The 24,141-nt window shown below is 32.6% G+C and overlaps 2 protein-coding genes across 3 annotated transcripts; both read right to left on the bottom strand.

The window, feature by feature from the left end:
- Window positions 1-4,707: 4,707 nt before the first annotated feature.
- LOC144551841 (MADS-box transcription factor 23-like) lies at window positions 4,708-10,875 on the bottom strand. Its single transcript, XM_078299940.1, has 10 exons — window positions 10,822-10,875; window positions 10,054-10,089; window positions 9,062-9,253; window positions 8,224-8,347; window positions 8,064-8,164; window positions 7,471-7,570; window positions 7,349-7,390; window positions 6,521-6,604; window positions 6,152-6,318; window positions 4,708-4,954 (listed from the first exon to the last, which is right to left on the bottom strand). The coding sequence occupies exons 3-9, from the start codon at window positions 9,241-9,243 to the stop codon at window positions 6,208-6,210; spliced, it is 744 nt and encodes a 247-aa protein (XP_078156066.1). The 5' UTR covers window positions 9,244-9,253; window positions 10,054-10,089; window positions 10,822-10,875; the 3' UTR covers window positions 4,708-4,954; window positions 6,152-6,207.
- A 5,937-nt stretch (window positions 10,876-16,812) lies between these two features.
- On the bottom strand, window positions 16,813-22,142 carry LOC144551943 (MADS-box transcription factor 23-like). 2 transcript variants are annotated; one of them, XM_078300050.1, is made up of 9 exons: window positions 22,006-22,142; window positions 21,283-21,478; window positions 20,296-20,374; window positions 20,113-20,174; window positions 19,525-19,624; window positions 19,391-19,432; window positions 18,599-18,682; window positions 17,881-18,041; window positions 16,813-16,875 (listed from the first exon to the last, which is right to left on the bottom strand). In XM_078300050.1, exons 2-9 carry the CDS (start codon window positions 21,462-21,464, stop codon window positions 16,860-16,862), a joined length of 726 nt encoding a protein of 241 aa, XP_078156176.1. In that variant the 5' UTR covers window positions 21,465-21,478; window positions 22,006-22,142; the 3' UTR covers window positions 16,813-16,859. The 2 variants fall into 2 exon arrangements, with proteins under 2 accessions (XP_078156176.1, XP_078156178.1); XM_078300052.1 differs by lacking the exon at window positions 22,006-22,142 and having other exon boundaries at window positions 21,283-21,500.
- Between the last annotated feature and the right edge of the window lie 1,999 nt (window positions 22,143-24,141).

Genomic DNA, 24,141 nt, shown 5'->3' with positions numbered 1-24,141 from the left:
GTTGTAAATGCCTCATTATCTTGCCATATAGAGACACTACTAAAGTGCTCCAAACACCATCAATTAGAGTGTTGTATTAGGATTGTAAATGCATTATTATCTTGCCATATAGAGACACTACTAGAGTGTACCAAACATCATCAATTGGAGTGTTGTATTAGGGTTGTTAATGCCCTGCTCTCTTGCCATCTTGAGACACTACTAGAGTGCTTGAAACACCTTCAATTGGAGTGTTTTATTAGGGTTACAACAACCATATTATCTTGTCATATAGAGACACTATTACACCAACAATTGGAGTGTTGTATTAGGGTTGTAAATGCCCTGTTATCTTATCATCTGAAAACGCTACTAGAGTGCTCCAAACACCTTCAATTGGAGTGTTTTATTTGGGTTATAACAACCCTCTTATCTTGCGATATAGAGACACTACTAGAGTGCTCCAAACACCTTCAATTGGAGTGTTGTATTAGGGTTATAAATGTCTTATTATCTTGCCATCTGGAGACACTACAAGAGTGCTCCAAACACCTTCAATTGGAGTGTTGCATTAGAGTTGTAAATGCCCTATTATCTTGCAATCTGGAGACACTACAAGTGTGCTCCAAACATCTTCAATTGGAGTGTTGCATTAGGGTTGTAAATGCATTATCTTGCCATATAGAGACACTACTAGAGCGCTCCAAACACCATCAATTCGAGTGTTGTATTTGAGTTGTAAATGCCCTATTATCTTGCCATATAGAGACACTACTACAGTGCTCCAAACACCTTCAATTGGAGAGTTGTATTAGGGTTGTAAATGCCATATTATCTTGCAATATGGAGACACTACTAGAGTGCTCCAAACACCTTCAATTTGAGTATTGTATTTGGGTTGTAAATGCCTTATTATCTTGCCATATAGGGACACTACTAGAGTGCTCCAAACACCTTCAATTGGAGTGGTTTATTAGGGTTGTAAATGCCATATTATCTTGCAATTTGGAGACAATACTAGAGTGCTCCAAACACCTTCAATTCGAGAGTTGTATTAGGGTTGTAAATGCTCTATTATCTTGTAATCTGGAGACACTACTAGAGTGCTCTAAACACCTTCAATTGGAGTGTTGTATTAATATTGTAAACGCCCTATTATCTTGCTATATAGGGACACTCCTAGAGTGCTTCAAACACCTTCAATTTGAGTTTGTATTAGGGTTGTAAATGCCTTATTATCTTGTCATATAGGGACACTACTAGAGTGCTCCAAACACCTTCAATTGGAGTGTTGTATTTGGGTTGTAAATGCCATATTATCTTGCCATCTGAAAAAACTACTAGATTGCTCGAAACACCTTCAATTGGGGTATTATATTATTGTTGTTAATGTCCTATTATCTTGCCATCTGGTGACACTACTAGAGTACTCCAAAAACCTTTTATTGGAGTGTTGTATTAGAATTGTAAATGTCATATTTTCTTGCCATCTAGAGATAGTACTAGAGTGCTCCAAACACCTTTAATTTGAGTGTTTTATAGGGTGACAACTACATTTTTGTGTTGTCATCTGGAAATACTACTAGAGTGTTACAAAGATTTTCAATTGGAGTGTTGTCTTAGGGTTGCAACTACTCTCTTCTCTTACCATATAGATTCTTTGCTAGAGTGCTCCAAACACTTTCAATTGGAGTGTTGTATTATGGTAATAAATGCCTTATTACCGTGCTATATAGAGACACTATTATCTTGCAATTTGGCGACACTACTAGAGTGCTCCAAACACCTTCAATTGGAGTGTTGTATTAGGGTTATAAATGTGCTATTATCTTGCCATATAGAGACACTACTAGAGTGCTCCAAAAATCTTCAATTGAAATGTTGTATTAGGGTTGTAAATGCAGTATTATCTTGCGATATAGAGACACTACTAGAGTGCTCCAAACACATTCAATTGGAGTGTTGTATTACGGTTGTAAATGCCCTATTATTTTGCCATATAAAGACACTACTAGAGTGCTACAAACACCATCAATTTGAGTGTTGTATTTGGGTTATAAATGCCCTATTATCTTGCCATATATGGACACTACTAAAGTGCTCCAAACACCTTCAATTGGAGTGTTGTATTATGGTTGTAAATGCCATATTATTTTGCCATATAGAGACACTGCTAGAGTGCTCGAAACACCTTCAATTGGAGTATTGTATTAGGGTTGTAAATGCTCAATTATCTTGCCACCTGGAGACACTACCAGATTGCTCTAAACACCTTCAATTTGAGTATTATATTAGGGTTATAAATGTCCTGTTATCTTGTCATCTGGAGATACTACTAAAGTGCTTCAAATACATTCAATTGGAGTGTAGTATTAGGATTATAAATGTCATATTATTTTGTCATATAGAGACACTACTAGGGTGGAGTGAATTTTTTTTTTTCTTGTGAACAATAAAATTTTTACTGCAGTCGAATATGACCTAAAAAGACGAAAGGATGTGGGTGGGGCCGTGTCTTTTTATTTTTTTAGATCCCTAGTTCCAATGGAACTAGTTACAACTCATCAATCATTTCCTTCGTAAAAATGGCTCATCATGACAAATGGCAACTTATATATTCTGATTGAAATCTGCCCGAAGTTCTGCAATTCTAACACAACAATAATATGCTTTCGGATCGCCACAGAAGAACCGAGCCTTCTCATGCAATGCGTCGAGGACAAGATGTACGATTTTGCAATTCTAGAACAATAAATATGCTTTCACTAACAAAAGAACCTATCCCTTCTAAAAGCAATGCACCAATGGCCAAACTTATTGTATGATGCGCAAGTGTAATGCCATGATTTTAGGGTTTAATGTCCCCCGCAATAGATGCTTCCTTGTTTTTGCATACTTTTCTTTAAGATTTATAGATAAAGGTAAAACAATATTTCTTGGTAAGAACTGGTGCCATGCATCCAGCTTATAATATTTTTACCTGAACACTAATTTTTTACAAATTTATAACTTTATGAACTAAATGAAAATATTTAATTTTTAAGCATCAAATACATTAAACCTATTCTTGCAATTTTCTCAAATTATTAAGTGCGACGCTGGTCGTTGTCTCAACTTAATAAGCATTATATATATCTTAATTATAAATTTATTGACAAAAACTAAAAGAATAACATCTGAAGTTTGTGAAGCGAATATCAGGCGGTATAGTTAAAGATACTTGGTGGATTAGAAACCAAACAACTATTTTACAAAATAAAAGAATTTTTTTTTCTAAATCGATTAGTTAATATTTATTAGCTAACATTGTATATTTATGTATATTGGAATTAGTAAAAAAAAACCCAAATAACGTAAATAATGACTTTTCCCTTCTATATATGCTGTGTGCTTTATATTGGAATATATGACAAAATAGTTTATTTTTAGTAGAAGACCTACAAATAGAACAAATGAAAATATTTAAATAAATTTTTTTCTCATTTGATTTTTCATTAATATCAAATAAGCTATGTATTGATAAATTTGTTACTATCCAATAAGCACAAACAAACATATCTCTTCAAAAATGTTATGTAGGCAAAATAATATGGAGGAAAAAATTGCCCTGAACTGTAGAATGCCACAAAAATCCTGAACTGAAAAATCATAGGAAACCAGAGAAATTGGAGAGAAGAAGATCAGGAAAGAGTAAAAAAGAAGGATCGTAGAATATCAGAAAAGATCAGAGGATTTTTGTGTTGGCTGATCGAGACTGGGAGAAACAAAAAGATAAAAAGCGTCCCTAAGGCATTTATTCAAACACCATCAGTGCAATAATAGATACCTGGCTTCAACTTTTTGACCAAACTTTATCTTTTTAACTTTCAATGTTGCCACATGTGACTCTTTACGCTCCCACAATTCGCACTATATATATTTTTTATGTTTTTTTTTTTATGTGGCACATAATTAAACAAGAGGTCTATCAAAAGCAGAAGAAACAGCAATTAAGGTCTATCAAAATCTTACACAATAAAAAATAATTAAGGTATACGCATAGTTACAAAAAAGAAATTTATGGCTACTTGATTTGGAAACTTAAATTTTTTTTTTTTTTTTTTTTTGAGGTTTAGTGGGAAAGTTTGATTAAAAAATATATTGTTAAGAAAAATTATATACAAAAGTCCGACAGCCCACGCGATGGGCCTTTTCCTTTTATAATATATTATTACAATTCACTTACTAAATAGGCCCGCTATAAAAATTAGAAATGCCGAAAAAAGTTATATATCCAAGTCCGATCCTCTCTTCTCAACCCTAGACGGGGAGACTACTGCCCTCTATAAATACTTAAATAGCGTTCAATTGTTTACATTCATTGTCGCCGCATTTCTTAAGATTTGCTCTGGCTATCGTTGTTGAAAACTTAGCTATTACTTAACTTAGGATTTTATCGACGCACATGGATGTCTAGGTACTAGCAAATTAGCACCTTGGCATTGCTGTGAAGGTGACTTCTGCAATCGAAATCGTTTTCCTCTAAAAAAAAAAAAAAAAAAAAAAAATCATTTTACAAAATGTGAACTATCTTCTAATTAGTATGAGGAAACATATATAAACTGAATATATAGGATCCGCACAAATGTTCAGCTTTTTCTTTTTGGGACGGACGACCGTCATAAAAGTGTTTTTTTCTTTGCAAAAAGTGTCTACTTTATTGTAGTGGAAGCTCGGGAACTGCTGTTTTAATACAATAGAAATCATCAATTGTTCATTACGGAACTACATAGTTTCTTTATTATCAATTACAAGAAAAAGAGAAAAAATAAAGCTGGCTTTACAAAGTTAATTCTAATAGTTCTCATGTCTCAACGGTAATTATTTGTCACTATGGATGAGCTCCATTAGAACAAACGCACAAACTACTTTAACGACATATTTCTTCACCACTTTATGATATCCATCCGCACTATATCATAATATCAACTGAAGTCTGCTTAGATTAGAAAAACACAAAAAATATTATCAGAAAAGCTCATGTTTGCCTAATAAATTTTTTTTACCTTATCAGAAAAGTTTATACTATCTTAACTAACAGATCAGGACATGCAAAAGGTATTTCTGGGGTCATGAAAAGTGAAAAGATTTTTTTTTTTTTTTTTGCTAAATTAGGGGTAACTCGATAATACTATAAATTACTAATGGTCTGAGATTAGACTGAAGCCTTCTAAAAAAATTAAAAAATCAGAATAGGCCGAATTAATATACAATTGTGGTTTGATCCTTTTGGTCTGAATTCAAACCTGACCTTAGTTTCAGTCAAATTGGGTATAAGCCTGTTTGAAGCCCAATGTTAATTTGGATTGCGTGGGCTATAGATAGTACCGACCCCATTTTAATAACTTTGAAAATAATAATTAGTCGCCCAATTTTGCACCCGGGAGTTGAGATTTGCAGTTCAAATTAGAGAGTTCCAAGAAAACAAATGTTCTTATTAATTGAACGAATTCAATTATGAATCTGCAAAACATTTATAGTATATATTGTGGTGCTTAATCCTGCAAAATGTTGACCTGCTATGGTGTTTGCCTAAGGAAAAAAAATTACAAAACCAGTGTCATTTTCCGAATGAAAAACAAGAATAGATTCCTTAGTAGCATATGTCCTCTTTAGAAATAAGTGGTTTTCAGCATTTATAGAGAAGGAACAGTAACCTTTAATTGTACAGGTTATATACTTAAGTTCTAAATTGATATTTTCTTATGAAATTAAATATGATATATATATGAAGCATTCAATCTTTCACCCCTAAACAACATTTAATTGCTTTTGGTCAAGTTTTTGAAAGAACTAAATAGCATCTGCGTACTAACCAAGTATGCACTAGTATAATATTCAAGTGTGCATTTTGTGGAATTCATAATACAAATTTTGAAGATCAAGACATCTGTTATAACACATTTTGACTTGGTTAAAGCAGTGTGATAACTGTCAATTGATCAGTCAACAAGTGTATATCGAACATGCATGTATGTAATGTGTAAGTTTCAATGTCTTTAAAAAGTTTATAAAGGATGTTTAAAGAAGTGAGTTCACATATATAGTCAGTTATATTTTTTTTCCATATATATATTGTACACAATATATAATGTTGGCTAGTGCAGATTTATAGCTAATTATTGGCACTTACCCAAGGCTTGCTGAATTGATCCGTGCATGCACATTCGGCTTTTTGTTGATCTGAGATTAGTCAGAATTGCGATGTCCATGCTCCTCGTAATTGGATATAACAAATGCATATGGCACTGCAGTATTCGGTCTCTTGCTAAAACCATTTGGTTCATCTCCTGCATGTAGCTGAATATATACAAGATATGAAATATTGAATTTGGAGATACTAACATTTCTAGATACACACACATATACAAAACACTATAGTATAATCGTTGTACTGATTTTACTTTGCTTGTTCATACTGATAAATGCTGGTCTGTAAACAGTACCATCCTTGAAGTCATGGTCTATCATTTTCTTTTGATGAAAGAAAGACGGTACTTACATTCTTTTGTAACTCCATCTTTTCCTGATGAGCATGATTCATCTTCTTAGAAAGCTCAACGTTCTCATGGCGGATCAGTTGAACCTACGGATATATAATCAATTAATTGTACAATACTATATACCAATGACCAATGTTGCTTTACCATAAATTGAAGTACAATATTGGATATCAATTTTTATTTACAATGAATTTTGTATGTTCCGTAAAAAAACTCAAATTATTAGACATGACCCCATAAATTATTAAAATGTGTATTATGGATAAATCTGCAATGACAGCCAAAATATCAAGGATTCCTGGTAGCACTATTTGCTTTAGAATCAAATTTTTTGTATATGCAAAATTATTTCGGTTGGTTTAATGTACCCCTTTACATCTCTCTCCCTTCTTTCCTGTCCCAAATGAAGTTTCCCAAGCAGATTCACATAGTAATATTATGATTATATGAATGATATTTATTAGTCCTGTAGACAATTTGTGATAGTATTTTGTATTTGTTACGAACACGTATTTTGAGGTTGTCCAGTGTTAAACATTAAATTTTATATTATATATGTGTGTGTGTGTGATAATTCCATCCTAGCTAGAAGCCTAGAAAAGTATTTTCCTAAAATTTTAAGCAATTCTTTATTCTTCCACACACCAAACATGCTTATTGAAAATTTCAATTTAAATATAGAATTAAAGAAGAGTAAAACAAAATAACGAATTCCATATCGTTTGTTTTCTTTCTAGGAAAAAGAACTCATATGTGTTAAAACTCAGCGGTTTGCTTGTATGTGATCTGCTGGTGTTTTATGTGTGACAACCGAGTGCATATAGTACCTTGCGATTAAGCTCTTGAATTTCTTCAGTAAAAAGTTGCTCCTGTCAAATCGAATTAAAACAAAAAATATCAATCTGGCTCTAGACATGCTGTAAATCATCTCATTATTTTTTAAATTGACCTTTCTCTTCCTAACAGAATTCAGGCTAAACTCCAATTGCTTTTCTATATGTTGTATATCCTTGATGCTTAATCCCGATAAATCTTCTCCCAGCAGCTGCCTGAAATTAAATATTAGAGAGGTTAGCAATCTATATCATTATGGTTTTATTATCTGCAAATTGGTTTTTGTTATACATCGGCACCAACAACAATTAATTCACACAATTATTATTTTTAGCATGAGATGAGGGCCGGACACCTTAATCATCTCGAGTGGCCAGCACTTTGTTTCAAATCTTCGAACTCATACACAGAGGGCAATACCTAATTAGTAAATTGTATTAGGTGTGGTTCAACAGAATTGCTTAATTATTTCTGTTGATATTGTCTTTTTTTAATTATTTTTTTTATTGTGAATTGATATCATAACCTTTGGAATGATACTTCCCCACAAAATTAATTATGGCAAGTGAATGGACCGTACAGTTGTTTGTGAAAACAAAAAGTAACAGGGCCATATATAACTTTGTATATACATGAACATACAGTTTCCACTTGTTTCTTCTTTATTGCTAAATGAGCACGACAGAGGTTTAGGTTCTTGGTATATACCGTTGAATTTCTTGTAAATTATGCAGCTGCTGCCTCAAGGTTTCTGCTTCCCTTTGCCAAAACTGATTAGAAAACAGTACATATTGCACATATATAATTAACTATATATGAAGTTAACATCTTAATTAAGATGATCAGACATTATTGATTATATATCTACAAATGAAGAATTATACATCAAAATTAAGGAATATGTACCTTCACGTACCTGTGAATTTGGATTCAGTAATGGATGGTGTTCCTGATCCTTTGACTTCGCATAGCGATCGAGTATTGCTTTCGTACTATAACAGATATTAAAGAGTGTAATATAGTGCTACACCTTAATGAATTATTGCAGAATTATATAGACATCTCAGAAAAAAAATTCTTTAGAATAAAATTGTTTGGTCAGACGAGAAATTAATAAATACGAGTCCTGAGTACGTGATCTCTATCAAATCACATAGACCTAACTTATACTAGAATTGATCCTGTTTTTGAAAAAAGACTATTTGCTGTTTCAAATTATAAAAAAAAAATCATTTTGCATGCACATGCATACTCTCTAGCTAGATCCTAAATCTTAACCATACACAAAAGTTATGTCATTTCTGTTAGCTTATGCTTATGCATGAAACCATATATATTCACCGGACACAAATAAATACTACAGTTGTAATTATCTCTTCAATAGTTAAGTTATTTCTTATTATCAACTACTCTTTTTTGCCTCATCATGTCTTAAAAAAAGTATATGAGTTTATGGAAATATTATACATTGTGCAACTCACATGCAAATATTGTATTAAATTGATCATCTTTGCATTGTAATATGTGAAAAAAATTAATAGCTCTCCTATCATGATTAATTATAATGCCCTAAGCTCTTTGATTGACCTTCTAATGATATTCATTCAAATAAATTTTATACTAAATATGCATATTTAATGCAAGGAAGATCACTTAACTTTTCCCAGAACCAAAAGAAAATTAAAAGATAAATTAACCTCACATACCTTGAGCTTGAAAATTCATATAGGTGACCAGTGCTTGAAAAGACAATAAGGGAGACATCGGCATCACATAATATTGAGAGTTCACGAGCCTTCTTAAGTAAACCTTTGCGCCTTTTCGAAAATGTCACTTGCCGGCTTGTAATGCTCTCAATCCTCTTTATGGCTACTTTTCCTCTTCCCATTGTTCTTTACCTCCAAAAGCTTTACAAGATCAATTTTCGTTTGGAAAAAAATAACCTAATTACACACGTGATTTGGTCTTCATCTGTTAATTTGTTAACAAGTTACTTTCGAATTCAATATTTCATCTGTTAGACTGTTACTGTAACATAAAATTTTCTATAGCAATTGATCCTTACACACACAGACGCTCTCTTTCTCTCTCTACTAATAGCTAGCAAGGTTAATTTGTGAGAGACTGAGAGCATTGAACTAGCTTCCCAAAATTTATTACGAACAATTGAAGTTTCAATAGATCCCAGCGTAGGAACTAACACCACACTGGTAGTTTCACAAAAGAAAGTGGAAAAGAAGAGTATCTTTAGCTATTTATAACAAATAACGGGGAAAATATTCATGGTCTCCGATATACTGTGTTACATTGGTAGGAATTACCATATACAAAGATGCAAATTATAAAAATTGAAGTTAACAGATCGATCAATGTTTCTTTTCAGAAGTAAAATTTAATCAATATTTTGAGTGATGGTTAAATATTTTTTTTTAAAAAAGGATGCAATGTTACTGCAAAAACAACTTGAAATGTTATATATGCTAGTTAAATTAAAGAACGAAATATGAAGTCTGTGCAATATATCATAACAATCAAAAGATTGAAGTTTTGACATGTCAAGTTTTCTGATTGGTGTTATATCAGGCTAGAGAAAAAATTGAAATCCAAAAAAGGTCAAAATGTACTAATCAATTATGGAAATAATTAAGAAAATTTAAGCTAATTGCCAATGTCCTTTCCCAAAAAGTTAGTAGGTTACCTTTCGTGCAATTTGCTGTGGGGAACCTTGTTTCTCCTGATACAGTAATATCAAGTACTTAGAAATGATCTAATAATTGAAAAGTAGTGAACGGGGGAGTCAAGGAAGAAAGGCTAAACTTTTCACTAAATGGGAATTGAAAGGTTAAATTAGAGAATATGAGAGAACTCAGTGGGAGAAGAAAACCAGTTTCTTCACTTAAGAATATATGTGCAGTACAATTACAAACCAAAAGGAAATAATATACATATGAGTAGATCTGTTGTAGTTCAACCCAGGTAAATGATGGCAAGGATGTGGATCTTGACTTTTGTGATTATTTGTTCGAAAGACAATCAAACTATCAGAAGTTTCTCTTTATAGAACTTTAGAAAAGAAAAAGACTCGATATTGCATAATTAGGAATTGTTTCAGGATAATTAAATATTGGTCCCTCAACTAGATCCTCCTTGCAAAATTTGCAATAATTTATCCAACATTGAAGTTCGATTCAAAGAACTGTATATATAATTATCTGAAGTCGATGAATGTTGTTTTAATTTAATTAGAAATCAAATGTAGGTTGTCTTAAACAATTTTGATGCTCAAGAAACATTATAGGAAATGTCCAAATATTAAAAAAGACAAAGGAAAAGAAACATACCTCAAGCAGAGAAATAGTTATTTAAAAAAGAAAATTTTATTTGTTTTACTAAAAATCAAAGAAACATCCAAGGCCTAAAATAGAAGCAAACACAACGTAAGGAAAAGCTGGAAAACTCAACATACCAAAATGGAGAGAGGAGAGACTGAAATGAAATGCTTGCGCAGCTTTGCCTAATTTCTCCTTCTGAAATTTAGAAGCCTATACCAGTAACAGTACCAACTACATATGATTTGATATATTATATAGAGTAGCTGGTTGGTATAACTTTCTTATCTCTCATGTCTACAAAGAGCATTTGGATCATCTAGGGCATACGCCGACTCATGCTGCACTCTCTCGCCCTACTTAGATGTTAACACATTGGCTTTCGAGTCTATCGTGCGGCTTGAATGTTCTGCAGAACATTTAACGTGACAACCACTTGTGGATCCACCAGGATGTCTCCAGAAGCAATGCAGTACTGGAGAGAAGCCGGTTTGGCGTATAGCCCAATGTCTTGTTAAGGAAGTGATAAAAAATTATAGGAAATTATTTATAGTTAAGTACTAGAGATAACATGCCAAATGTTTGTCATCTATTGGGCTTTAAACTGTGCAAGATTCTTTGCAATTCAAGGCTCTGTACATATATATGTGTGTGTGTATATTGCTCTATGTGATATATATTAGATGGAACAGTGGTCCAACTTTTTATGTACTGGACATATAATGGTTGAATAGTTTCTTCAAAACTGTAAACTTCATCACACTTGATAGATGTGAATCATCTAATAATTAAGACTGATTTGGTGTATTAGGTTGCTTCGATATATAAGTATGCCTATCTAGTCTAGATCACTTGTACATCAGAATAAAATTGTCAGTCAAAATAATAATTAAGGGTACGTAACAAGGTCTAAAAGGGAAAAGTCCAATGTCTTTATTTAACAAAAGATGAAAGCTTAATTTGCTACATGGACTAGTAAATCAGATAGGGTGTCAACGGGTATGGTAAGGGATTGTTGTTTATAATGGTCCATAATTTTCTGAAAAATAGCGATTTTTAAAAATTCTAAAAAATTAGTAGAAAATTTTCAAAAAATGTAAAATTTTGTCTCAAAGTACATTTTATCAGTGAGATCATGTTGAAAAGTTTAATTGGATTGACTTTTTGAATTTTATAAGCAAAGATGTGAACATGAAGTAAAATATGTATTTTATTTTGTGAAATACAATAGGCCAACTATACACACACTTATTTACTAAATACTTTTTTTTTGCATCATTATAATATGTGATAATTAATGCATGGCTTCTAAAATATATGACCAATCAAATTAATACAGGCGACACCATGTGGTATTTGTTCACTAACCACAAGATATCAGGTTTCGACGCTGCTGTCTGGTTCCGAGGTGGAACTAATGATCGGGTTAGGTTGCAACTTGCAACTCGGATATTAAAAGAAAAAAAAGGCAAAAAAAAGATATTCCGTTGAATGGCCAAAAATATAAAAGAAAGAGGAAGTGATAAGCGAATATCAATTGTTTATTATGGGATATGATTGTTAATTGAATATTTGAATGTGTCACCAAATGTGGTACGATGTCATGGCAGAAATATAAATTTGACCGCCCGACTTATCGACGGCTAACACGTGTTGATGATTGGCTTGCTAAAAGGTCTCTCTCCAACAAACTACTCTTCCTCTCGTCTTCAGGTCAAGTCTTCTGTGGCACTATTTTTGAGGCAAAATATACCGCAACAGCTTATTAATTAATTATATATTGGGTACGGGTGTCAATGGCACCCTTTTATCCGTTTATCCGATCCATACCGTATTCGATAAGATGAGTGGGATAAAGATTTTTCGTAAACATTTTTTTAGAGGTATTTGGCCAAGTAATAAAGTTTATTTATTCACATAAACATTTTTAGGTACTTCAAGGCTGTTAATTTTTGTGCTATATAATAAATTACATCCCAAATGAATTCCCGTGCTGAAGTTAACAATGTAATCTGAATTGTACTAACTCGATTAAATTAAGTTATCCCAGATTTGGTGGATCTGGAGATGTTCATCGCTTGTGTTTAATTAATAAACCTCAAATGATTCCGATATATATTTTGTTGATCACAGTACTCCTCTCTGCTTCTGTCCACACACCTACTAAAAACATAATTTCTTATTAATTTGAAAAGATCGATAATACATATATACATATAATATTTTTAATTAATTTTAGTTGACCAAGATTAAGTAATAGATAAAAGAAATTCAAATCAACAAAATTTATGGGCTAAATAACGTTAATCAAGGGTGATTTAGTACAAGAGAATAAGGCCAATTAATGTCCTCCATTTTTTTATCTGATCATATATGTATCTGTAGCATATTTTTGTGATATTCATAAAAAAAAAAAATTTCATACTTGGTCCCTGATGTAAATATGAAAATCGGTTCACATTCATCTCTATGATTAGAAATTTAAAATTTTGTTTTTATTATGATGATTGCATTTATCGATCCGAATATATATACGATGATTTGGGGTACTCGATCGAATTCCGTTGAAAAAATTTCTGGCTCCGCCCATTTCGTTAATAATTAATACTAATGATATTATATTAGAGTTTAGAGTCATTGTGATTTTTTTGATACTTTTTTAGGGATAACTATGTTTATCATATTTACATGGACGCACGATATAATTTTTTTTAAAAGGAATTCCACAATTTCCCTATTCAACTAAGAAAGTAAGAATGAACTCCCGCCTCGAAGAAATAAACGTAGCTTATATATATATTTTTTAGTGTTGGATCAATAATTATGTTGTAATTTAATCAGCAAAGATATCTATTATGTGTATAATTTATAGTACAAAACGTTGATCAGATTGTGCATATAATTTGTAGTAATTTGCATACTAATTTAGTACAAAATGTGCTACTCATTGTGCATGTAATTTGTTATAGTAATTTTTAGTGCAAACTTAATTAGTACATAATTTTATTTGTTAAACAAGTGTGTTTTATTTTCTACAATTACTCTGTCAAATTTGATGCATACATATAATTCTAAAAACAATAGAACAAAATATTTAGAACAGGAAAAAGAATAGTCCAAAAATTTAAAACACAACAGAACTATAACATCTTGTAATTTTTATGAATTCTCACTAGTACAAAAAACACGACCATACACGGTCAGAAAAGCTAATGACACACGGTTACACGACCATATCAGGGAGCATCATATATGAATAGGGGGTTACACGGTTAGTCAGTTACCCTCCAGCTTATTAATTCTGATTAATAAAAAAGACATTATAAGCACATCCTTATATAATTAAAAAAAATTGGCGCTACCAACTATATATCAAATGATGAGAGTGTAGACTAACTAAATCCCGTTCATCAAACTAGACAATGAATAATTAGACATAAATTACAAATTTTCGAAACCAAATGATAATATTTATAATCTTTAATTAGCACTATTGATATCGCGCTCATATTTAGCTTTCTTAAACTACATCCCTTTTCTAGAAAGTGTACAAACCTCTCTAAATATTTAATATTACACCAACCTCATTCTCTCCGAAAAGATGCGCTCCAAGTGGAGAATAAGCATCGGTTATGCATGTCTGGCACGTTTTGGCAGACAACCTCTAGTTGGGAACCAATTGAAATTATAGATAATAAAGTAACATTAAAATATATATGGCTCCTGGTAATTCGTGAAGTTCGATACTGACGCCAATAAGGGAGTCAACTTGTATTTATTTAATGCTCTGCAATCCCGCATGTACTTGTCGTCTTCTATAGATGCCAAGATTATTTGTGCAAGGATCAAATGTGGTCTCTGGTAACCTACATTTTGCCTTACTGTGTATTTAAATACTAAAAGAGTAATCAAATGAGATCCCACTAATCTCAGATACCGTGATTTTTTTTCTTATCTATATATGTATTTTAACTTAACTATTTTGTAATAAAAAAATGAAAATAATGTACGAGGCACTATCCCTGGCAAAGGTTATCCACTCGAGAACAGGGAAGGGGGGACCCAATCTGTGCGATGTGTGGACAAGCGGAGGAGGATTTGTCTCACATGTTGTGGCACTGCAATTTCTCAAGGTCTTGTTGGTTTAACGGTCCATGCCGTTCAGATCCGATATGCTACCTGATTCCATTGTTCTTACTGTTCAATTCAGATGAATTGAGGGAGTGGTGGCTGCGATTTCTCAACTCAATTTGGAGATGTCGTAATGATCAGACCTATGGGGGATCGCAGCCAACCTTTGAGAAGTTTCAGAAATTCAAGGTACTGATAGATAGAGAAACGGTATATGCAGCTACTCGTGTAGCAAAAAAAGGAAAGAGAAGGTTAGTTGCATGGTTCTGAAACTCGGAATCGGTATCGGAATCGGGTTCTTGACTGTGAAATCAGAATCGAATGAATCGGAAGAATCGGATCGGTAACTCGGATTTTTTTGACTGAAACTTGTTTTGTAGCCAAAAAGTAGAAAAAATTTAATAAAAATAATTTGTAAAAAAAACTATGTTAAGACAAAATATTGCACTCAAATAATCCACTAATTATATAATGTAATAGAAACATTACAAATAGAATACACTTTTTATTGCCAGAAACTATACCGAGCTGGCTGAATCATCTTGTCCTCTGTATTAAAATACGAATGAGCATATTGTCGTATAGAGTCAAAAAATAAAAACATTAATATGGTGTGGGAATATAAATATTTCAACTTTTTTTTAAATATTGTTAAAGTAGAGTCAAGCACTGTTCATCTGAGTTTAACTTGACTTGACTCAGCTGGAAAATCGGATAATTTGGCCGAGTCAAGCACTGTTCATCCGAGTTTTGCCGAAAAACTTGCATAGGCGTGAGACTCGGGTGAAACTCGGATCGGACACGGCCGATTCCGAGTTGACTAGAAATCGGCCGATTTCCGGAACCATGGTTAGTTGTGCAGCAAACCGGTCCAGAAATCCAATTATTGTCACATACATGTTTTACAGATAAATCTTGGAAAGGGAACTGGGCGGGCGGGTGGTACCGGACTACCGTGTTCGTTCTAGAATTCAATGGTGAGTTAGTCGCATATGGTTCACATTAATTGTGTGTCAGCAGGTTCCCCACTACAGGCTGACGCAATGGCTTTGCTCCAAGGGTGTGAATATGTAGAGCACAAGGAATCACATCTTGCTCCTTTTTCTCTGATTGTTATGTTCTGGTAAATGCGGTAACACAGTTCCAACCTCCAACTGAAGTTGAATGGATGGCCTTTAAAGAGGCATTGCAAGCTTGGGAAATTTTGAAGGTAAACAGTGGATATACCTGCTCATTTGTCAAACAATACGGTTGATTTTCTGGCAAGGAAGGGTAGAGAAGAAGGCTTCAACACATTGGGTTTTACTTACCCAACCCTCAGGTTATAAGTTTTTTTCTTTACTTGTAGCTTTTGGGGGACTTCTGGTAATAGGCAATGTAGTAGGGAATATGGAGAATGTGCAAGTTTTTGGCACCAGCTTACGGGCTTTGTAACACACAAAAAAAATATATAAAAAATAATAATAATAAATGAAAATATCCTCCTTGTAGAAAAATTGCTTGCGTGGCATGTTATTATTGACTACAAAACACAGTGGGGCAATAAGTGTTGGAAATCCTGGGAATCCAGCTCTAAGAGAGTACTTATGTTAATCTGTATGCGGTACTAAACATCTATGTTATACAAATTATTATTCAAAAATTCAGTCATACATGTTCAACAGCTAACACGAAATATTAAAGTAAAAAAAGAAAGAGCCAAACAAAAAAAGCCAAGGAAAAAAAATTACATGCATGCTATGTTCCCTGGTCTTCTTTTCTGACGTTGTACTTTCCCTGGAAAAATATATTGTACTCTTGATCTTGCCTTTTTTTTTTAATTGCAATTATTGATCATACTGATCACTAGGGAAAATACCAAATTAAGATCTACTACAATAGTTATGATAACTGTGATAATTAGGTCAATATGCACCAAAGATAATAGCTACGTTACTCACAATCACTACTCCATTCAAACCTTTTTTTTTTTTTTGTAACTTACCATTGAAACCTCAAATCACCTACTAAGATGCAGAATCTTGTTCTAGCCCTTGATATCTCACTACATCAGCTGAAGACTGCTGAAATTAAAAATAATTAGATAAATACGTAGGAGACAATGGAAAATTATCACAGGATAGGAAAAACAGTTTGAAGATGTATTGATTAAAAATTTAAAATAGGATTAATTTTGTCAGAAGTCACTAAATAGGATAAATTTTAATTTGTGTAAAAAATAAAACAAGCGGGGATTGTTGTGCAGGGAAAACAGTTTGTCAAGTAATTGCTAGTGAGGAAAAACTTAATGAGCTAGTATTGTTCAAATTAGGCTCTGAACATTTGTGGGTTCAAACCTGATTTAAGCCCATGAAAAGTGTGCTCTGAGTTTTCTGGTAATTATAAACCCATTTTTAAAACCTAGCTTTGCAAGTATGTTTCTCCCTTCACAAATCGCAAATCAACAGATTTTGATGGGTAAATTTGCATTTATATTCTCAAAAAAAAAAAAAAAAGATTTAGAATAACTAGGCTCAAAGGAGAAACTAAATAGCCTGCTAAGTCTGCTAACTGCTACTCTGGTTAAGTTTTTAGTGTCACTTAATTGGATATATGGGATGTCAATTAATCCAAACCTGATAGATGAATTATTCAGACAAATAACCTACCAGCAACTAAAATGCTACTCATATGAAATTATAATTCATTGTATAGATATGTTGATATGATATGTCGGCAAATCTCGGGTGATTTTTATCTATGCATTAATCCAAAACCTTTGCCGGCCTTTCATATCTTAAAATACAGGAAATATGCTAATCTACCTCTGATTATTGTACAAAATGTAGAGAGGTGTACTGTGAAAGGAGTTGTATGTGTGGTTTTGGCATTTTGTATATATTTCAAATATTCTAAGAGGCCACTACAAAGCTCATCATATACATATATCGATCTGCACATTTATATAGGATTAATTTAGAGGAAACTTTCCAAATTCATTTAAGATAAAAAAAAAATGTCTGGCTGCTCAAACGATCAAACATATAATAACCATAACATGTAAGTAATGAAATTTACGCACTTACCCCAGGCCTGGTGCCTCCATTTGCATTGCAGTCTGCCTCTCGGTAGGCTGAGATAATTCAAGATAAGTAGCCTCCTGCACGTTGGAAATAGCAAATGCATATGGAAGCTGGGAACTATTGGGTACATTGGTCACGTAATGGAGTCCATTTCCTTCATATAGCTGAATCCAACATTTGAAACATTTAGTATATGGACATTCTTTTAAAATAAAGTAATTGTCATGCACATCATCTATTTTTCAATTTTTCATGATATCATTTGATGCGTCTCAGAAAGCTACTTAATAAAACTGATGAGAATTTAAATCATTTGTTAAATGATGCCAGCAATTTTAATACACTATATACAAAAATGCAAGTTAATTTATTCCAATTAAAATTATTCTTTCAAAGATGCATGATGCAATGTATTTATTCTATGTTAATTATGATAAGTTGATAACTTCTAACAAGTTTTATTAGATGATGGTACAGACATGCATTACCATCTTTCTGTCATATCTTTTAGTAGCTTTTTTTTTTAAAGGACAAGTAGCCGGCTATCAATATATGAATTAAGAAAAGTTATTTACACTCTCCCAAAGGGAGCTCTATTACACATACATAATCTGGTAAATAAAACACAAAGTAATACAACGAAGGAGCGGGTATGGTCAAAGGTGCCCATTCTACTCCTAAGTAATATCTTTTAGTATTTTATTGAGACGAAAAAACTTACTTTCTTTTGTAACTCCATGTTTTCTTGACGAGACAGATTGATCTTCTCGTAGAGCTCCGCATTCTCATTTCGTACCATCTGTCCCTATATGTACATAAATTTCAGGATATTGATTTCCAGTTTGTCGCGTAGGATTAAAAGTTTTTTTTGAGATGAATTTCCTTTTCTCCTAATAATACCAGAAAACAAATAACTTCCCTTCTTTTTCAAGTTTTAGCCATCAAAATTAACAATTTAAAATGTTATGGGGACAAAAGAGGGAATTTTCATGAAACATTTTTCCTTTCCCTTCTTTATTTCCAAAACTTTTTTGAATTACCTCCAATGTCTGTTAGTATTACCACTCTCCATTGGAAGTGATTGAAAACAAATTCTATTGCTTACAAATATATTACTACTAACTAAAAGGTGTATCTTATTTATTTAAAATGTTATGAATTGACTTAAAATTAATTTGTTTTCCATTTTTCTCAAGTAAATAAAAATTCTAAAAATTAATTTTCACATTGCTTCTACATCAAATAGAGAGAGAGAGAAAAAAATGGAAATCTAACATTACTTTGTCAATTAAGTTAACATATATATTTTGCAATTTTATGATATCCATGTAAAAATAGGGAAGAGTAAAACAAATAAATAAAGATATTACTCCGTTACGTCTTCTTTTTTTCATAGCCATTGGCTTGTACTTTATATACATTAGTCATTAATTAATTAGTATCAACATTAGGGATAATTTTGTAGAGAGAATGAGCATGTAATGTACATGTGGGGGTTTGGGAGGTGCAGTACCTTTTTATTGAGGTCCTGAATTTCTTCTGTAAAAATTTGCTCCTAAAACATTGTGTAAATCAGAAAGACTTAGATGTTAACAGCCATATGCTTATTGGGAAAACGGGTAACCTAGCAAATAGTCTTAACCTCACCTTTGTCTTTCTAACAGAGTTCAAGCTCAGCTCGAGTTGGTTTTCAATGAGTTGAAGGTCTTTAGCACTTAATCCCGACAAATCTTCACCCATCAGCTGCCTGAACTTTGACATTTGGAAAGCTTAGTAAACTAAGTTCGCGAGTTGTACTTTTGGAGGGTTTAAATAGAATAATAATAACTACAATTAATTCTGTAATTTTTAAGCATTCAATTATTTGTTATTTCTGATATACCAGAAGATCCGCAACAATTAGTATATATAATCGTATATATGTAAGATATTAGTAACATTTAATGTTGTAGAACTAAAACATAGCTTTTAGCCACATTGAAACTTTCGGTGTGTATTCATTTCTAGGCCCTTTGATTGATTTACTTTCCTAACTTTTTGGGACAATATGTTTCCACCTCACATATGAGTATGAAACATATTAAGCCCTTGTCAATTTCCTAATTATATTAAAAAAAATAGATCTAAGTTTCTGCCATAATCTTTGATAATATTTCTCTGTAAAAAAACTTCTTCATTTTCTGGTAAAAATTGATAGATATGATCATATGAAAGAAAGATTGCAAATTTATGTACCTTTGAGCTTTCTGTAAACTGAGCAGTTGTTGTCTCAAGGTTTCTGCCTCCCTTTTCCAGAACTAATAAAAGAAAACAGAAATAATGAATGATCTCAAAATTAATATCTTAGCTAATATATCAAGAATATTAACAACTATGTTAAACTAATGCATTTTGTTAAATTATTGAAGATATATGTACCTTTAGTTGTGAATTCGAGTCCTGCAATGGATGGTGTTCTTCCTTTGACTTCAAATAGCGATCAATTATTGCTTTCATGCTAAAAAAGACACCAAGCAGAACATATTATTCTTTTTCACACTAATCAGGATAGCAAACTAAAAAGAATCATGATAAGAAAAATCTGTGCCAAGGTTTTGCTTGTGAGGAAATGAACAAGTGCATGGCAATCCGCTACATGTCATGCTCAAGCCGTATAAAACATTGAAATGATTATAGTTCTTGTTGCTAGTTTTGGAAAGGTGGTTTTATATATGTAGGTCCATAGACACTATGTCCTCACTAAATCCTAACAATATACATATATATACGATCGAAACATGCATGTTGAATCAATCTAAATACGTCATGCATATATATAATCAAATCAGCATAAATATTTTACACCAAATATATACCACATTATGAACATGTATGTTCCTTTGCTACGAAAACTGTAAGAAGTTTGAAGAAATTGTATTACTATTGGATGAAGCAAATTAAATTCACTAAAGAGAATTATAGCCGTTAATTATCACTGAAGTAAAAAGTTGACTAGCTACCACAGCTCTCAGTAGGCTAAAGAAGATCGTACAGTTTGTGAAATAAGAATACCATGATTTTTTATACTAATTAATTATAGCTTAATCCATCTTACCAAAATGAAAAGCCCTAAGAAGCACTGTGGTCATTTTTACAAAAGTTCTATTAGGGTTTTGAGGGAAGAGAGCAATAGAGATACAAGAGAAGCAAAATTAATTTCCCTAGAATGATATTATCTCTCGTACAAAGAATCTTGACATATCCAACAAAATAAACATACATAGCCTAATGGCCCCAAATAGCAATTTGGGTTAAAAATATAACAAGTTCAAATCACTACTACTTTTTTAAAATGCCAGAAATAAGAACTAAAAGAAATTAAATTAAGTAACAGCTAGAGGGGGTGAATTAAGGAAGGATTTCTACCTTGTGTTAGAAAATTCATATAGGCGACCTGTGCACGAAAAAACAATGAGACCAACCACCGCATCACATAAGATCGAGAGCTCACGGGCCTTTTTGAGTAATCCACTGCGTCTTTTCGAAAAAGTCACTTGCCGGCTTGTTGTGTTGTCAATCCTTTTAATCAATATTTTTCCTCTTCCCATCTGATATCTTGTATCTAACAAATGAAAACTTTTTAAAATCACTAATTATTTTTAAACCCAATTTTGCAGCATCCATTACGGTAGAGAGGGTCGGTGGTAGAGAAATTAATGAAGCATCTTTGATTAACTGAGAGATGCATCCAGTCTAGTGAGAAATCTGACAGAAGAAGGATCTATTGCAATTATAGATTCCCCAGTTGGGCTGGGATGTGGGTTTTCTCCCATTTTAAAGATGATTTTTTTTTTCTAATTAATCCATCTAGAAAAAATTGCTAATTATGATTGTTTCACAATGAACCGTGCAAAATTATTTAATTAATTTTGCAGTGTCAAAATTACAAAAGAATCAATTTGTTGCTCTGTGAACTTAAAGGAAAACCCTAAACATACAAAAAGCCAAAGGAAAAGGAGAGAGAGAAAATTTAAGGAAAAGAAGTTTTATTCTTGAAAGGAAAATTATATTTTTCTCAAGTTAGAAAAAAAACGACATAGGTCAAAAATAAGCAACAAAATAAATAAAGAATTGGAAAACATAACATACCAACTGAATAGGCTGAAATAGGATGTTTGCACAGCCTTGCCTTTCTCTTCTTTCTGAATGAAGGCAATACCACTATATGACAATTAATACCAGGTATATACTTTTATATATATAGGTAGATTAGTATACCTTTCTCTTGCTTATTGGTCAATGCTACAAAATTGTCTGTCTCTCTCTTTATATCTCTCTCTTCAAGTGCAATCAATCCCTAAACCGATTGAGCATTTGGATAGTCTTTGCCCTAACCGATTCCCCTTAGGCCCACAGATGTTACCACGTCAGTTATCGAGTCTATCAGATGGTTCGCATTGGCTTGCATTGACTTGGCGACAAATTACGAGATCTGTATGATGTCTCCAGCAGCAAGGCAGACTGGAGAGGAGCCGACCGGCAAATCGTCTATGCCTTGTTAAGTAAGCGTAACAAAAATAAAAAATTCTTTAGGATTGAGTAATACATAGAGATAATGCTGGCTCTTTTAATGGGGATTCTTTGTTCGTTGCGACCCAGGATCTTCTGCAATTCATGACTATATGTAGCTTTATGCAATGTTAAAAATCGACAGTTGTTTTTCACATGTCAGTGGTCATTTTTGTTCTGTGAACAACATGGCTACATGTAGGATATGCGCATTTTCCTTCAGAAAACTGATCATGTCCTAAAAATCCTACCTGAACTGGTACAATCAAATGTTTTTATCTTTCTCATATTCATCCTTGCTCATTAAAGATTGATGTAGCATAATTCAAACCTTTATATTTCTGGGAGATGAAAAGTATTAGCTTTGATTTGATCACTGCTTAATTAACTAAATAGTTTTTTTTTCATTGTAGTTTCAGTTTTTGCGGTTGTTCTTATATACTTGATTTATTTTCTGGATTCGGATTCCCCTCCATAAACATACCGCCACTGTTCTGTATAGAGAATCCGAGTTCCATTTATTCTGTCTAGTACCAAATTATAGTCATGGGTAGGGTAGGTTCCAAAGGCCCAAAATGAAAAGGCAAGACAAAGTGATAAAGTGATTATGATTTATTTAATAGAAAGGTTCCTAATTTCTGTACGTTACCGAATAAGGTATATATAAGGAGACCGCCAAATCAATACAAAATTGACAGTGCTGCTTACGGCCTACCTATGGATTGCTAACACGTGTTTGTGAATTTGCACGCACAAAGGCATCTATCGGATTTTTCCCAAAAGAAAGAAAACGATGCTGCAGTGGTTTCGCCGTTTCGGACAACTATTATTCTGATAATTTTGATAACTATAAGAAATAAAGCTTAAAATTAAGAATCAATATTATAGTATTGTATAATGCATTACATGTACATAAAACTTTTTTTAGCGTATATAGAAAACTTATTTGTCCTATCAATATTTTTTTTTTTAAAGAAGTGGAGAATTCCACCAATTTCATATAGAAACAAAAAATATCTGATATGATACCTAATATAGATACCAAAACAAATATCACAAGTCTTACAAAATAGCATCTAATTGCATGCAAATAAACCTCCAATATATAACAACAAAATAGAAGACACCACTAAGTATCATAATAACAACAAACTAACAAAAATCAACTTAAGATATTCTTCACACCACTTTATCCCAATTCAACTCCGCTCGTCATTATGTTCTTCTTCAGACATTAGATTTGGAGGATTGTCAACTCCAGAATTCAGAGTACTAATTTTCTCAGTTGAATCTACCTATGAACAAAAGAAGATCCACTAACTGTGTTGTATCTAGACTTAGACTATTTTCCTCCTTCAGAATGAGATCTGGTAAATCATTAACATCAGAGGGAAGTATAAGACTTAATTTAAAAAAAAAAGAATAATCATTCCTTAAGAAAAGAGTTATCATTCCATTTGTCCTATCAATATATTTAATTCATTAATTAAGATCTGGATTTGCAGCATTAAACTAATTTCTTTTGAAGTCCTGCTACTAACATCTGGATTGGCATTTTCAGCCTGACTGCCAATAACCTTCAAAATCTATGAATAGACGTCACGATCCCGCCGCCGGGCCAGGCATCGCGACAAGAGAGGCATCCTCGCATCCATCCATTGTCCCGTCAATCTACGTCGCAACAAAAATAACAAACATAAAGAATACGAGGTCAGC

This window comes from Carex rostrata, chromosome 3, assembly GCF_964058835.1.
Source record: "Carex rostrata chromosome 3, lpCarRost1.2, whole genome shotgun sequence".
In the NCBI taxonomy this organism is placed as follows: domain Eukaryota; kingdom Viridiplantae; phylum Streptophyta; class Magnoliopsida; order Poales; family Cyperaceae; genus Carex; species Carex rostrata.
The sequence above is the reverse complement of the archived record's forward strand: the minus strand, read 5'-3'. Positions and strand labels throughout refer to the sequence as shown.